The following is a 14,871-nucleotide window of genomic DNA, read 5'->3' as shown; positions in this document are numbered from 1 at the left end:
TTGGTTGTCTTTGGATTGATTTACTAGCTCTTTAATCGATCCCCCAAAACATCCCTTTTGTAGATAATGATGATATGGTTTTCCATATTGGAGCAATCACCAATCAATACCTAAATCACGCCAAATGGGTCAAAATCATTTATGGTCCGATTTATAAGTAATTTGAATTCAAAATTGAAATGAGTAGAGAAAAGATTAATTTTCTCATCATCTCCCTAATTTTGTTGTAAGATCCCAATCCAAAGGATTAAGACCAATAACATCTATCGTTGTAGGATTCCTATTCAAGATCATTGTAGTTCCTTTTTGGGCGGTTGTAGGACCGACGTACCAACGAGCCATGACTGCACTCTTTCATGATATGATTCACAAGGAAATGGAGGTCTCTGTCAATGATACCTTCTCAAAGGAACCGTACGTGACACTCTCGCGGGTGGTATCGGGTTGAGCAGCCAAAGCTGTCAAGCAAGCAGTGGTCCCGAGTAATTCAGTTCAATTAGGTTTGAGAGATATATTCCATCTTACCTAAAGAAACCCATGCAGATAAGTTTCTGGATGCCAACTTGGTCCTCAGACCCTAAAAAAACGTTCAGATATTATAGTAGATATATATATGCTATAAATCGAGTACAATATCTAAAACCAAACCATGTAGGAATCAAATTTAAGAACCGGATAGGTTGGATATGATTGCTGATTTTTCAGAACTGAGGTAGGATTTGATCCAATCTTGGATCACTCGAATACTTTGAAACCAAATCAAAATCGAATTAAATACCTGATTCCGGGCCGATTTACACAGCTACGCTCGGGTCCAGTCGATTTGTTGGGGTCTATAGGACATTTTAGTTTATTTACTTATTTGAATTTTTATTATTTATTTCTGTCTCGAAATCTTTTAGTTGGGCAGTTGGGCTACATTTCCTTTCACTTTTCACTCGTAGAGTTAGATCTCATTACGAGATCGATCTTCTTTCAATTTCAACCATAGAGTATATAGACTACAATTATTTTGGTGACAGTTTTAGATTAAGACTTTTAATTTTGTTTTATAAATAGTAAGTTGTAATCGATAGGTATATTGAATAAAATGGAATATTGAGTTGTGGTTTAAGAGTCGTGTGGCTTGTGCGATTCCATCCCCACTTCTCTCTTGTCTCTTCTTCTTCTTCCCAGTGATACTTCCCCCTTCTTCTCATCCTCTTGTTCCGCTATTTCTCTTGCCCTTCAGGGATTCCCTTTACTTCTGATGCCCTATTCTGGTGCAAATTCTGGGTTTTGTAAGACATACATCAGTCTCAAACTATGGGGCTTGAATACCTACCTTGGGGTTATATTATCAGTGGAATCTGAGACCTAAAGTTGGGTATGTGGATGCATTGCAGAACCGTTCCAGATCAAGTTTCTCCTTCCCTCCGCCAGTACCAAGTTTCAGCATCCTTTTTTCGTTGATATTTGCTTTTTTTTAGCTAGGTTGTGCGTTGCTTTCTATAGCTCTCGGGGTGAGTAAACTTCTCCCAATATTTCAAATTGATTGGGTTGGTGTTGAGGGAGATTTCCCCTCAAAGGAATTCTATTTTTCCGCCATAGGTCTCGGCTGAAGGTCAGGGACGACTTTGCCTTCCCACAGTTCGTGTTTCTTTTTTATTTTAAACCTAATTTCCCATATTACCCTCCCCTTGTGTCATTAGACCCCTCTTATCCTTATTTGGTTCCTGTATGTTATCTTAATCCTAATCCCATTGGTGAACAAGGAGGAAGAAACAGTGTAAGGAGGACGAAACAGTGTGGATCTGCGTCAGTACTAATGTTCAAAGGCAACAACCTCACCTCCAGGATTTTCGAGCGTCAAATTCGCACGCCTCCTCCCGGCACCAGTGTATGGGTTGTCTTATTTGTTGTCCCCTCCTTTTTGAGGCTTATATGTAGGTGATGCATCATCCCAGTTGCTTTTGCCTACCGTTTGATGGATATATCGGTTTATTTACTGGCTGGGTTCATCATATATTAATATGCAGGTTTTATTTCCTTAAAGTAGTTTTACTTGTCTCTGAATGCCTTCTTCTGGATCGCTTGTAAAGTTTGAACCATGCCTATTTGTTGGATGTCTTCTCTTGTCACAGTGTTGTCTGATTTATGTCTTTGATATAAACGTTGGCCATGTTACATGCTGTTATTTTGGCTAGAAGGTGCAAACTATTCCTGACCGGTTTTGCGGAACCACCTCCCACCATAGGAGGATAATGTGGCTCTTAATAGTTTGATAACAGTCAAGGAAAGCGGACAAAGCACGATCCCTGTGTCCTCACGAATGTTCCATTGCAGTGATTTGACAGTTACAGAAGTGTGCGAGCACCTATAGCTTGCTAGTTCAAAAAGATTTATCGTCAAAGGGTTTTGCAAAAATTCATACGAAGTATTATCTATTTTATTTTATTATAAAACCATTATTATGATTTGTTTTATGTAAATGGCAGTTTGTATTTTTGTTCCCTATTTCATGATTAGGGGCATTCTAGATGTGAACATTAGCTGGTTAGCAAGGTTTAAGATCTCACTCTCACCCCCCCCCCATCTCACTAATCCAAAAAAGAGAGATCTCGCTAGATCTCGCCGAGATCATGTATGTTTTCCCAGTCGACATGGTGGCTGGTTTCAGTGGTTATATGGTATTTGTAGTCTTTGAAAGTTGGTATTTATCCTATTTTAGACATTTTAAACACAATGGAAAGATCAGTTTTTAAAATATCAAACCTAAAATTGTACTTTGACTTCGTAGCCTATATAAGTAATCTTCGACTTTTTGAACCTTGGGTTAGTATACTTTGTTCCACAATCCACATTCCACAATCAACACATTGCACAACATAATTATAAGAATTTAAAAGACATCATATGTAAGAAAAATAACTCCAAATGTGGATGTGGAGGTAATATTCGCTATTCAATGAGTGTAGGAATGGAGATCTTCAAGCAAAAGCACCAAAATCCTGGTTCCTTAGTGTTTTTTCTTCAAAAAAGTAGAGAGAGATTTGGCGAGATCTCGGTCGAGTTTTTTGCAATTTATATCTCGCCATGCATCTTGTCTCGCCTTTTAAAAAAAATGAGATAGTAGCGAGATCTCGCCGAGATCCTGAACCATGTTGGCTAGCACTCACTTAGGGTTGGGCTTTATGGTTGGCCATTTCCACCCTTGAGATAAAAAGAAAATCTCAAGGTCACACAAGCAAGGGGATATGAGAAGCTCAAAATACTTGGTTATGGTATAGTTGTCCAGTTGGGGTGAACACCCTGATTACTTGTGAGATCCTTGGAAGTTCAAGTGGTGATATTCTATTATCACATGCAAAATTTTAATTTAACTTGGGGGGGGGGCGGTGGGCTAAATAGGTTTACTTAGTGGAGTTTATAAATTTTCAGATTTCAGCCCTTTTGCTTGATTGTAGAATAATGCATAATATAAATGTTAGAATAAGGATTAGTGTGCCACAGGGGCACATTGGGGGTTTCCCCTCCCCCATCCGGCTGGATGGGGGGTATATAATTGTAAATGTTTTATTTTTTCTGTTTTGTACTCCTATTATGACTCTATCAAGATAGTCATGACTCCTATCATGACTATCATGATTTTATATTATATATAGGGGACTTGTGTGATCAGTTAAAGACACACAAGCATTCTCCCATTATTTTTGTTAACATGGTACCAGAGCCTAATTTCTGATCTAGGTTTTCAGTTTCTTAACAAACCTTCACCTTCTCTCCTCAAAATTGGCTGAATTTTTGAGATCATCATCACCATTACAGAGGAGATCGACCAGACTTGTGGCCCCATCTGCCAAGTCTCTGTATCAAATCTCCCATCTTCTGTGATAATTAGGGTTTTCTCCTTAAACCCTAATTTGCTTATCTTAACAATTCTTCATCAAGCCTGATATTATTTGGAGTATCTCATTACCCTTACTGGGCAATTCGATCCAAGTATAGAAACTTTTTGACGGTTGATTTTGAAGATCTGGTATTCCCCTTTTTCATTGTCGATTTTTTACTAGTTCAATCATGTCTAGAGTAACTACTGTGACCTCTGGGTCTGATGGACAAAGTCGCAATGACTACATGCCTTTTGGGACTAGTTCTGTGAAATTGGACAGAACTAATTACCTCGTCTGGTCTAGATCTACATGCCTTACCATTGCTGGTAGAGGTCTCACTGGACACATTTTAGGGAAATTGAAAAACCCTCTGATGAGGGTAACCCTCAGGATAAATGGGTCACTAATGACTCCTTAGTAATGTCTTACTCGATTGGTTCTATTTATCAATCTATTTCTCGAGGATTTTTGCTATTAGATAATGCTTCTTAGATTTGGGCTGCTGCCAAAGAAACTTATGGGCAACTAGGGAATGATGCTTAGGTATTTGAACTTCGCAAGAAGGTTTGTACCACTACCCAATAGGAATTCTCTGTGTCCAAATATTATGCAAAATTTTGAATTCTATGGTATGAACTGGACCATTATGCAGATTATCATCCAAAAAATGCTGAAGACAGTATTGCTTACACCGAACATGTGGACAAAATTAGGGTGTATGATTTCTTAGCAGGCTTAAATGTCATCTATGATCAGATTCGTGTTCAGATACTTAGCAAATCTCCCTTCCCTACTTTGGAACAATCCTTTGCTATGGTTTATACTAAAGAATGTCGCCGTATCTCGATGCTACATACTCCTACTACTGAAAATTCAGCTCTACAAACTCGATCCGCTATTACCTCTAAAGGAGCAAATCGAATTGGTGATTATGCGAAGGAGATTTTTAAATGTGAACACTACCAAAAATCATACCATACTAAGGCCAACTGTTGGAAGCTCTATGGAAAACCTACTGATTTTGAGGCAAAGCGTACTCGAGGTCGATCTAAAAGTAAAGCCCATCAGGCTGAGACTTCGGACACTCTTTGCAATTGATATTGGACCCTCCCAAGAGGAACTCCAGCTTCCAATTCTTCAACTCCTGCCAATTCAGTCCCTTTAGGTTCTAATTTTGCTCACTCATGTATTTTTTTTGTTTATTGTGCATCAGTCGTCTCCACTCCCTGGATCATTGACTTCGGTGCCACTGATCACATTACCAATTCCACCAGTTTATTTCACCAAGATTCACCTACCTCAGGCAGAGATAAAGTTAGGGTAGCAGATGGCACCCTATCATCTGTCTTTACAAAGGGTACTATCAAGTGTTCTCCTTTATACCTCTGTCTTCAGTTTTACATATCCCTAATTTTACTACTAATTTGCTATCCATTTGTAGGCTTACGAAGGACCTAAACTGTGAAGTAACCTTTTTTCCTTTCCATTGCATTTTCCAAGATTTGGAAACGGGGAAGACGATTGGATGTGGTAAGGTGCGTGGTGGTCTTTATTTGCTTGATAATGGTTGTCTCCCTACTGCTGCAGCATCAACAACACCTCATTAGCTACCCTATGCTTCTTCTGAATTGACTCAATGGCATTGTCGTTTGAGACACCCACCAATTGGGGCCTTATCTCTTTTATTTCCACATTTAGTTTAATTATGTACTAGGGATAAACTCTTTTGTGAGGCTTGTAATCTGGCTAAACAGACTTGTTCCAGTTATTTACCTTTAAATAAAAGCTCTTCTATTTTTCATTTGGTTCACTCTGATGTATGGGGTCCATCTCTTTGGACATCTATTTCTGGGAATAGGTGGTTTGTGTCCTTTATTGAGTGTCACTCTAGAATTATTTGGATTTATGTGATGCGGCATAAAAGTGAAGTGTTCGGTTGTTTTGAGCGGTTCTATAAAATGATTCAGACTCAATTCAATAAAATTATGCGTTCTGATAATGGAAAAGAGTACATGGAGGGTCAGTTTCAAAAATAAATAGTTGATCATTGGATTCTTCATCAGACAAGCTGTGTTGACACTCTTGCTCAGAATGGGGTGGCTGGACGCAAGAATAAGCACTTTTTGGATATTGCTTGAGCCATGATGTTTGCTAGAAGGTTCCATCTCAGTATTGGAGTGATGCTGTACTCACAACAGCTTACCTAATCAATCATATTCCTGATTCCTCCAAAGACTTTGGAGTGTGTCTACTATGCTAGGGATCATCACTCACTAGGAAAATTGGAACCTTGAAGTACGAAGTGTATCTTTCTGGGTTACTCTCCTACACAGAAAGGATACACGTGTTACCATCCTCTTAGCCAGCGTACAATAGTAACAATGGATGTGTTTCATTAATCTGTTGGTTACTACTCATTGTTACCTCTTGAGGGGGAGTCTGGAGTTACTAGTGAAGAAGAGATGACTCTGAATCTTTTTGCTCCACCAGTATACCCATCATCATCACCTCAGGATCCTCATGCTCCACCCTAGTTAGCAAATTCGGGTTCAAGAATTATTTGGATGGAGAATTATTTGGAATAATTCGGTTGGTTAATTTAAGGGTTCAATAAAAAAAAGCGGGCAAAATAAAAATCGGATTAAGGAATTATTTGATTATGAAAATAGAAGTCGGGCAAAAAATTTGAATATTATTTTTATAATTTATTGTACAACAACAAACAACCAAAACCTTATCCCAACTTAATGGGGTCGGTTACATGGGGATACCAAGCAAGGATGAGCGCAAGGATCCATGCAAAAAGATTGACCGATTATGACTAATCATAATAAGTGCCGGTTGTTAACCTGACGCACATATTTTTATAATTTATTGTATATGTTTTATATTATTAAGTATTTAACTTGATATGTGCACCTAGAAAGAGCAAATTACTATAGTTCAAATATAAAATACAATCAAAACTTGGAAAAAGTTGTCATTGAGTGATGGAAACAATGGTTACATTAATCTAATTTCTAAATCAAAACTGTCTTTTGACCAAGGTTTGAAATTTCGTTTTGTTTTGGGGGGTTCAAAAACATCAACTTGGGGAGATCTTGACCGAGTTATTTTTTTTTTCCTGTTTCGGTGGTCAAACGACCATATTTTGACTTGAAATTTGGTGGGTAGCTTATTTTAAGGTTAATAAACATGCTTAGAACATAAAAATGCAAAAAATATTAGAATATGACATTGTTTTAGAGTTGCACCTTTGTTTGGCAGCAACCGTCGAACTGTTTTGGAAATTTTACCTGTTTTATTGCTAGAACAAGATATAATATGATAGTGAAACAAATAAATAATGTATCTAAGCCATGATCAAACATACATCAGCATTAATTAACTAATATTTAGAGTATTAGAGTAATATACTATGCGACTCCCTAATTCACAAGTCCCAACTAAAGTTATCCACTGAGCATATTAGTTACACAATAGTACAACAGTAATCATAATGACTATCTACTATCTACTGGAAAGAATTATGACGGCCTGGCTAGATTCCACGCCCAGTACGATGGAGTCGATGCGCATTTTCCTTTGACTGCCATAGTTGTCATGGCGTTGCCAAGGCGGCGATTTGGCGTCCTGGCGAAAAAAGAAATTCATGGCAGTGCTACGATATACGTGACTCACAAATGGCGGTCACCATTGGCTGATAGGCATCGCCATGGATGCCAGGTCACGCTTGATTCACTAGGCAGTCGATTTTTTGTAAAATGCAGGGTGATTTTGATAGGGCTATATTGATTTTTAATGATTTGATGTTGCTTAATGTTGGTTTTATATGTTATGGGGTATATATTATAGGCTTGTAGCATGCTAAATAACTTTAGAGAATCGGGGAAATAAAAAACTAGCATACTAAATAACTTTAGAAAATAGGGAAAATAAAAAATGACACATGGGCGATTTGACTGCCATGGCAACGCCATAATGGGCGATTCATCGCCAAATCCATTAGCCACCCCTCCACCACCTTGGATCGATTTGACGCCGTGACAACTATGCTGACTGCACCACAGATGCATGCCACGTCATAGTTTGAGAGAAGAATCGAACGTAGTCCTCCACAACTGCCAAAAAGACTGAGTCATCTACATACTGAAGGTAACCTATCTTAGGGTACGTATCACCACCATAGTATGAAGAAGAACCTGCCATTGAACTACCATCAACTGATGGTTCCGGCAACATGTACGGGTTGGCTGGGTATGAGAATAAACTGTCCACAAATCCACTACAATGTGACTGGGTTTGGGAGCCATAGTCAGTACTACTACTAGGAATGGATGAACCAGATGTATGCTCCATCCCAGTGAATTGACCATAAGGTCCATGATACTCCGATCAGGTGCTCTCTCCAGTAAATGACGGGGCACGCCATTGCCCACTCCCTCTACTCTCACTGTGAGGATGACTATCCCCTTCATTCAAACTCATTCTGCCAATAGAAGTAGATAGACTATCAATGTCCATACAATCTTGTTGCTTATCACCCTGATGCTGATGCATAGAAAAAAGAATGTCATTATTAACTTACAAGTATATGGTAGTTGCTTATATTTTATTCTTACATAAAATTATTTTTTAATCAATTTTAGAAAATTTTTAATGACATAATACAACGAAATCAAATATGGTATAACATAACAAGCATATAGTATGCTCCAAAACACTTTAATATCAATCTTCTATTTTTCTTTTATTTTTAAAATAAAAACAGTATTTTTCCCTATTTTTAAAATTAATTTTCAATTATTAATCTATTTTTCATATTTTTTAAAAATTAAAATAAATAATTACTGGCTGGAAAAAAATTTCACTCCGATGGAGTCGTAGAACAACCATTGGTGACTAACATATATATAATTGACATCCATTAAAGCAATATTTATCATAAAAAGTAATAATGTATGTTAATGGAAAACGAATTTTTAAACCAGAAAAATAAAAAAATATTTATGTAACAAAAAAAATTTCGACTCCGTGAGGTCATAGATCGGCCTCTAGTGTTAAACATATAAAAAATCTACAAGCATCCAACATGTATTATATACTATTTAAAGAAAAATGGTTTTAGAGAAAGAACTTTACATTTCTTAAGGTTTGAATGTGTAGATCTTCTTGTAGGAGAGATTTGGAAGTCAAAATGTGTGATGATGTGGCTAATTAGAGGCTTGTTGGAGTGTTTTTTTGTTTCAAAATTTGCAAATGGAACCGAAACTAGTGAGACATGCAAGACAGTCGAAATTTCGACTGTCTCAACGAAATATGGTATTTATAAGGCTTGGAATGTATCGTTTCGGTATCTCGCCGAGACGATACCGAAATCTCAGCCGAGTTATGGTACACATATTGATTCGTGCCATGTTTCGTTTCGACAGAAAAAAAGAGAGGCCAAAATACAGAAATTTCACCGAAATTTCAGCGAGATTTCGAACCATGCTTTTGATCCATAAAAGAAAATTCCTACTGTTTAATTGGAACTTGTTCTCTCTCTTTTGATATTCTTATCGTCTCGTGTCAATACTTGCATGTACTATTACTACTATCTATGTTTCACTTTTTCATGTAGTTTCCTTGGCATACAGAATTGGATTGATTCAATTTATTGACCTTCTTTGGAGATCAAAAAATGCAAATTCACCTCTATTGCCGCTGCTTCTAATCCTTTTTCCCTGGACTAATCCATTGAGGATGGATAAGTAGAGAGTACAGAGTACAGAGCTTATCCAATCATAATCATCTTTTGGTATACATTATTTCTCCTAGGCAAGCTCCATCCTTGAACAGTTTCAGATTCAAAAAAATGTGCATGACTTTCTAGGATGGGAAATTTAAGGTTATTTTCAGGATGGGAAAATCACCATGGAAGCAATTATCCAAATAAATTAAACAGTGATAGAAGGATTCAGATCCAAATAAATCAAACGGTACGCTTGACATAAAAATTACTCAAGAAAAGCCTAACAGAACGAACGGTGCTAGAAGGATTCAGATTCAAATAACATTACTTGTTAAAGACCACATGTTGGTGTTTGTGTGCCTGCAACCAGCAGAGAAGAGAGTCAAGACAGCAAGAAGGATTCAGATCAGTGGATAGCTGCTAGATGCAAAACAGAGGTTGAGTGGTTAAAGACCACAGGCTGGGCCGCTGGTGTTAGAAGGAATGAAGGATTCAGATTCAAAGTTTAAAGAACAAAACAGTATTAAAAAAAAAAAAAAAAAAAAAAAGAAGAAGAAGAAAAAGGCACACCTGTGTTCGTGTGCCTGCAACCATCAGAGAAGAGAGTCAAGAGGAATGGGAAAAGTGGAAAACCCTATTCGGTCAAGTGGTTTTTTTTTTGTTTTGTTTTGATTTTTTTTTTTTAAAGTGGGTTTGAGTGAACCTAATCGAATAATTGGGTTTTAATTCGGTTCGGCCCGGTTTATTCGCGTTTTAAAATCAAATTAGAAAAAGCGTGAATTTTACCTTTTTTATTTTTTATTCGGATTTGGTCAGATTTTTTCATATAATAGCCGAATAATTCGCAAATTATTCGGCAAATTAAATAACTATGTGAATTATTTGGAAAATTAAATAACTATGTGCTCCACAAGATAGTGAAGGGGCAGAACTTATTTTTCCAACTCAGGGGGAGATGACTCCTATTGTTCCAACACAAGGGGAGATGACTCCAGTTCAGAGAATCATTGGTGAATTCCAGAGATAAATTGATGATTCCACTCTTCAAGTTTATAGTAAGGGACACACCAGAAATAAGCAACTTCAGACCATCACCACTACTACAACACATTTACACATCCCTTTATAAGCCCTGGATCCAGAACCGACTGAGCCTCATACTTCAGGTATAATCTCTCCTTCTGATCAACCTATTACCCTCAGAAAAGGCACTAGGACCTGTACTCAACACCATATATCTCATGTTGTTTCATATGATTCTCTTTCTCCTTCCTATCGTGCCTTTGTGTCTTATTTTTCATCTACTTGTGTCCCTAAGAATTGGCATGAAGCTCTTGTAGAAAAAAAATGGAAGGTTGCAATGGAGGAAGAAATGGATGCCTTAAAAAGGAATGCTGCATGGGAACTTGTGACTCTTCCACCTGGGAAGAGACCTGTTGGCTACAAGTGGGTGTTTGGGGTAAAACAAAACATCGATGGTTCTATTGACAGATACAAGGCAAGGCTTGTGGCTAAAGGGTTTACTCAGACTTATGGAATCGACTACCAGAAGACATTTGCAGCAGTTGCCAAGTTGACCTCTGTGCGAGAGTTACTCTCATGTGTTGTGAACCTAGGATGGGAACTCCAATAACTTGATATAAAGAATGCTTTCCTCCATGGAGAGCTCAATGAGGAAATCTATATGGAAATTCCACCAGGTTTCTCTAGCACAAGAACTTAAGGCAAGGTCTGTAAGTTGAAACATGCTCTCTGTGGTTTGAAGCAGTCACCTAGAGCGTGGTTTGGAAGATTTCACTAGGTTATGACATCTGTAGGTTATAAGCAGTGTAATGCTGACCACACAATGTTCATAAAGAGGTATGGTGAAAAAGTTACTATACTCATTGTCTATGTGGAAGATATCATGGTAACAGGAAATGATGACACTGTGATTGATCATCTCAAGGGTTTTCGGGGCAAAGAATTTGAGATAAAGGATCTTGGAAAGTTATGGCACTTTCTTGGAATTGAAGTTTTTTTGGATGAATAAATAATTCATTACCAAAGAGAGAATAATATACAACCCTTAGAAAGAGGGGGGGGGAGAAAGAAGGCAAAATCTCATAAAGAGGCAAGATTCCTGATTACAGAGCGAGGAAGCTCCTAGGAAGCAACAATGTGACAATTTCTGGGGTAGGGGGAACAAGTGGAAGAGAGATCTTGGCTTTGACGTCAAAGAAGATGGAGTTCCAAATCTTTTCCAAAGGCCGAGAGTTGGAGGTCCATTTCCTATGATTTCTTTCCATCCATATTTGGTTTCGAGTGGCACAGAAGGCGAGCTTTCCCACATAGTCACAAATGGTCTTTCCTTGGAAGGTCATGTCCATCCAGATCCATTCCCTTTGCAGAGGGAGGATTCTTCTATTGACAGGCCAGCATTTGGAGAGAACAAGCTTCCTGATGAAGGAGGAGACTGGGCAATCAAAGAAGAGATGATCTGTGTCTTTAGGCTGAGAGCCACATAGATGGCAAGCAGGAGAGGCATGGATTTCCCGATGGTTGAGGAAAGCTTACGTGGGGAGGCAGTTCTTTAGGGCCCTCTAGGCGATGAACTCTGACGAGGGATATGATGCTTGAACCAAATGAGCCTATGCTAGGGAGAGGGGGTTCCATGAGCTCTAAAGAAATCCCATGCTGATTTTGCACTGAATTGATAGTCGGATCGTGGCTCCAAAGAATAGTATCAATCCTCCTGAGCCCTCTAAGAGGAATGGATGATAGGGATGACCAGATTTCAGCTATCTGGTCAGATGTAGGGGCCGGGGTGGCTCAATAACTAGAGTTGATGACATCAACAACCATAGAATGCCTAGGGAGCCCTGAATTGTAGATATTTCTCGCACTTAGATCCTGCGAAAGGAGGCCTTTTGGATGCCAAGTGTCCAGCCAAAGATAGGTGGAGGTACCATCCCCAATGTGAATGGAGATAACTCTGGAAGCCATAGGTCTTAGAGAGAGGATCTTGCGCCACGCCCAAGAGGCATCGGAGGGAGGGCGGACTGACAAAAAAGAATCCCTTCTGAGAAGTTGAGAGTACACCCAATCAACCCAGATGCTTTTCTTTTTGTTAACCACCTTTTAGATAAGCTTGAGAACACCTGCCATGTTGACATCCTTGATGCTTCTCATACCAAGACCCCCTTCTTTCTTAGGGAGACAAATAGCAGCCCGACTTAGGGGGCGAAGGAATCTAGAGGAATCACACCCTTTCCAAAGGAAGGAAGCAAACTGAGCTTCCATCTTGACAATTGTCTCTTTGGGCAAACCGAAGATGCCAGACCAGTAGATGTCGGATGCCTGGAGGACTGATCTGATGAGTTGAAGGCGGCCAGCAAAGGATATAATCTTTCCTTTCTACAGTTGGAGGCGTTTCCTAATATTGTCCAGCGTAGGGGAACAATGGTGGCTTGAGAGCCTTGCAGGCATGAGCGGGAGGCCCAAATATTTGACAGGAAGGGAGCCCAGAGCAAAACCTGTTTTCTGAAGAAGAGAGGCCTTTGAAGCATCTGAGATTCCAGTCAAAATGATGACAAATTTCCCAGGATTGATGCAAAGACTAGACATCAATGCGAAGAAATTCAGACAACGCATGATAGTGCCAAGGGAAGAGTCATCGGCCCGGGAGAAGATCATCAGATTATCAGCAAAAGCAAGATGTGAGCCTGACGGTCTTGCATTTGGAGATGGGGATGATGGAACCCTGATCCGAGGCAGATTGCAGGCTGCGAGAGAGAACCTCCATTGCAAGGTAAAATAGGTAGGGGACAACGGGCATCCCTGTCGAATGCCAGTAGAAGAGGAGAAGTACCCCGCTAAGCTACCATTAACCAGCATTGAAAATTTGGGAGAGGCAATACAGTGGAAGATCCAGTTGGTGAAGACAGGGGGAAGCTCATCATGTTGAGCACTGAAACAATGAAATCCCATCTTAGTGAGTCGAAAGCTTTATGGATATCAATTTTCATAAGAGCTGCAGGGGGTGGGTCTTCCTTTTAAAGCCTCTAACAATCTTTTGACATAGAAGAATGTTATCTCCAATGGATCTTCTAGGGATGAAGGCAGACTGGTTGTCACTATTGATAGAGTTAATGATGATCTTGATCTAGTTGGCCAGGATCTTCGCTATAAACTTATATAGCAGTTGCGAAGGGAGATTGGCCTGAAGTCATTCATAGTGTCCGCCCCTTCTTTCTTGGGAATGATACAAGGGAAGGTATGTTTGATATCCTTGATCTGACTGGGTTTAAAAAAGCTCTTTATTGCTTTGATAAGATCCTCTTTTATGATATCCCAAGCAGAATTGAAGAAGCCCATGCTCAATCCGTCAGGCCCAGAAGCTTTGCTGGCTTTATGGGCTTGGATAGCAACTGTTATCTCTTCGTTAGAGGGAGTGGCCCAGAGCATTGGGGCAAAATTGTCTGGAACAAGCTTGTTTATAAGTCCCTCTGGAATGGGTAAGCTCGGGGAAGCCTCAGGGTTGAACAAGAGCTTGAAGTGATTGACTTCTACCTCTTTTATCTCTTCCACTTTTGTAACTCGAGAACTATTAGAAGATGTAAGCATGGAGATGGAGTTGAAATTATTTCTAGCTTTCACGGATCGATGGAAATAAGAAGAGTTGGAGTCTCCTAGATCCAGCCAATTGATTCTAGCCTTCTGCCTTAAGAAGCTTTCTTCCTGGGCCAAGAGAGAAGAAAGAGTTGCAGATTCAGCTTTCTTCTCCTCAGCGAGGGAGGAATTCAGATGATCAGACTGAAGACGCGTCTGGATGGAGGATAGACGGATCCTGCAATTAGGGACAAGAGAAGAGATGTTCCTATATGTGTTTGTATTCCCAAGCTTTAAGGCTTCTTTGACATTTCTAAGCTTTTTGGCTAAGGCAATGAGAGGGGTCGAGTAAGCTTGTATAGGCTTGAGCCAGGCATCCCTGACAACATTGGTATAATCAGGGTGAGAGGCCCACATATCAAAGAATTTAAAGGGCTTTGGACCAAAGGATATGTAGGGGAGGATTGAAAGGTGGATGGGGCTGTGGTCTGAGGTGGAGGGGGGCTCAAAAGATGCATGGGAAGGAGGGGAAGGTTGAAAGCCAAGCTTCATTTACAAGCATCTTGTCAAGCTTGCAGGCAATGCGGGAAGAGCCATTTCTTTTATTGTTCCAGGTAAATTTTATGCCAGACTAGCGGTGGTCATCGACCCCAATACAGCCATTGAAGGAGTCAA

General features: G+C 39.4%; 1 protein-coding gene and 1 long non-coding RNA gene across 6 annotated transcripts in view; both read left to right on the top strand.

Moving 5' to 3' along the window:
• Positions 1 to 955: 955 nt before the first annotated feature.
• LOC122068915 (light-mediated development protein DET1) overlaps positions 956 to 14,871 on the top strand; it is a 67,025-nt gene continuing 53,109 nt past the window's right edge. The window contains exons 1-2 of one of the 5 annotated variants that reach the window (XM_042632819.1): positions 956 to 1,603; positions 1,755 to 1,879. In XM_042632819.1, coding sequence (XP_042488753.1) covers positions 1,808 to 1,879 — 72 coding nt within the window. In that variant the 5' untranslated portion in view covers positions 956 to 1,603; positions 1,755 to 1,807. Of the gene's footprint in view, positions 2,019 to 14,871 lie in introns of all 5 variants that reach the window. The other 4 variants (XM_042632822.1, XM_042632821.1, XM_042632818.1 and 1 more) reach the window with 4 other exon arrangements.
• Positions 3,416 to 5,682, top strand: LOC122068917. The gene is made up of 2 exons (XR_006137289.1): positions 3,416 to 5,229; positions 5,314 to 5,682. It is a non-coding gene; the product is annotated as an uncharacterized LOC122068917 (long non-coding RNA).

The sequence above is a fragment of the Macadamia integrifolia genome, unplaced genomic scaffold (assembly GCF_013358625.1).
Source record: "Macadamia integrifolia cultivar HAES 741 unplaced genomic scaffold, SCU_Mint_v3 scaffold482, whole genome shotgun sequence".
Lineage (NCBI taxonomy): Eukaryota > Viridiplantae > Streptophyta > Magnoliopsida > Proteales > Proteaceae > Macadamia > Macadamia integrifolia.
The sequence above is the reverse complement of the archived record's forward strand: the minus strand, read 5'-3'. Positions and strand labels throughout refer to the sequence as shown.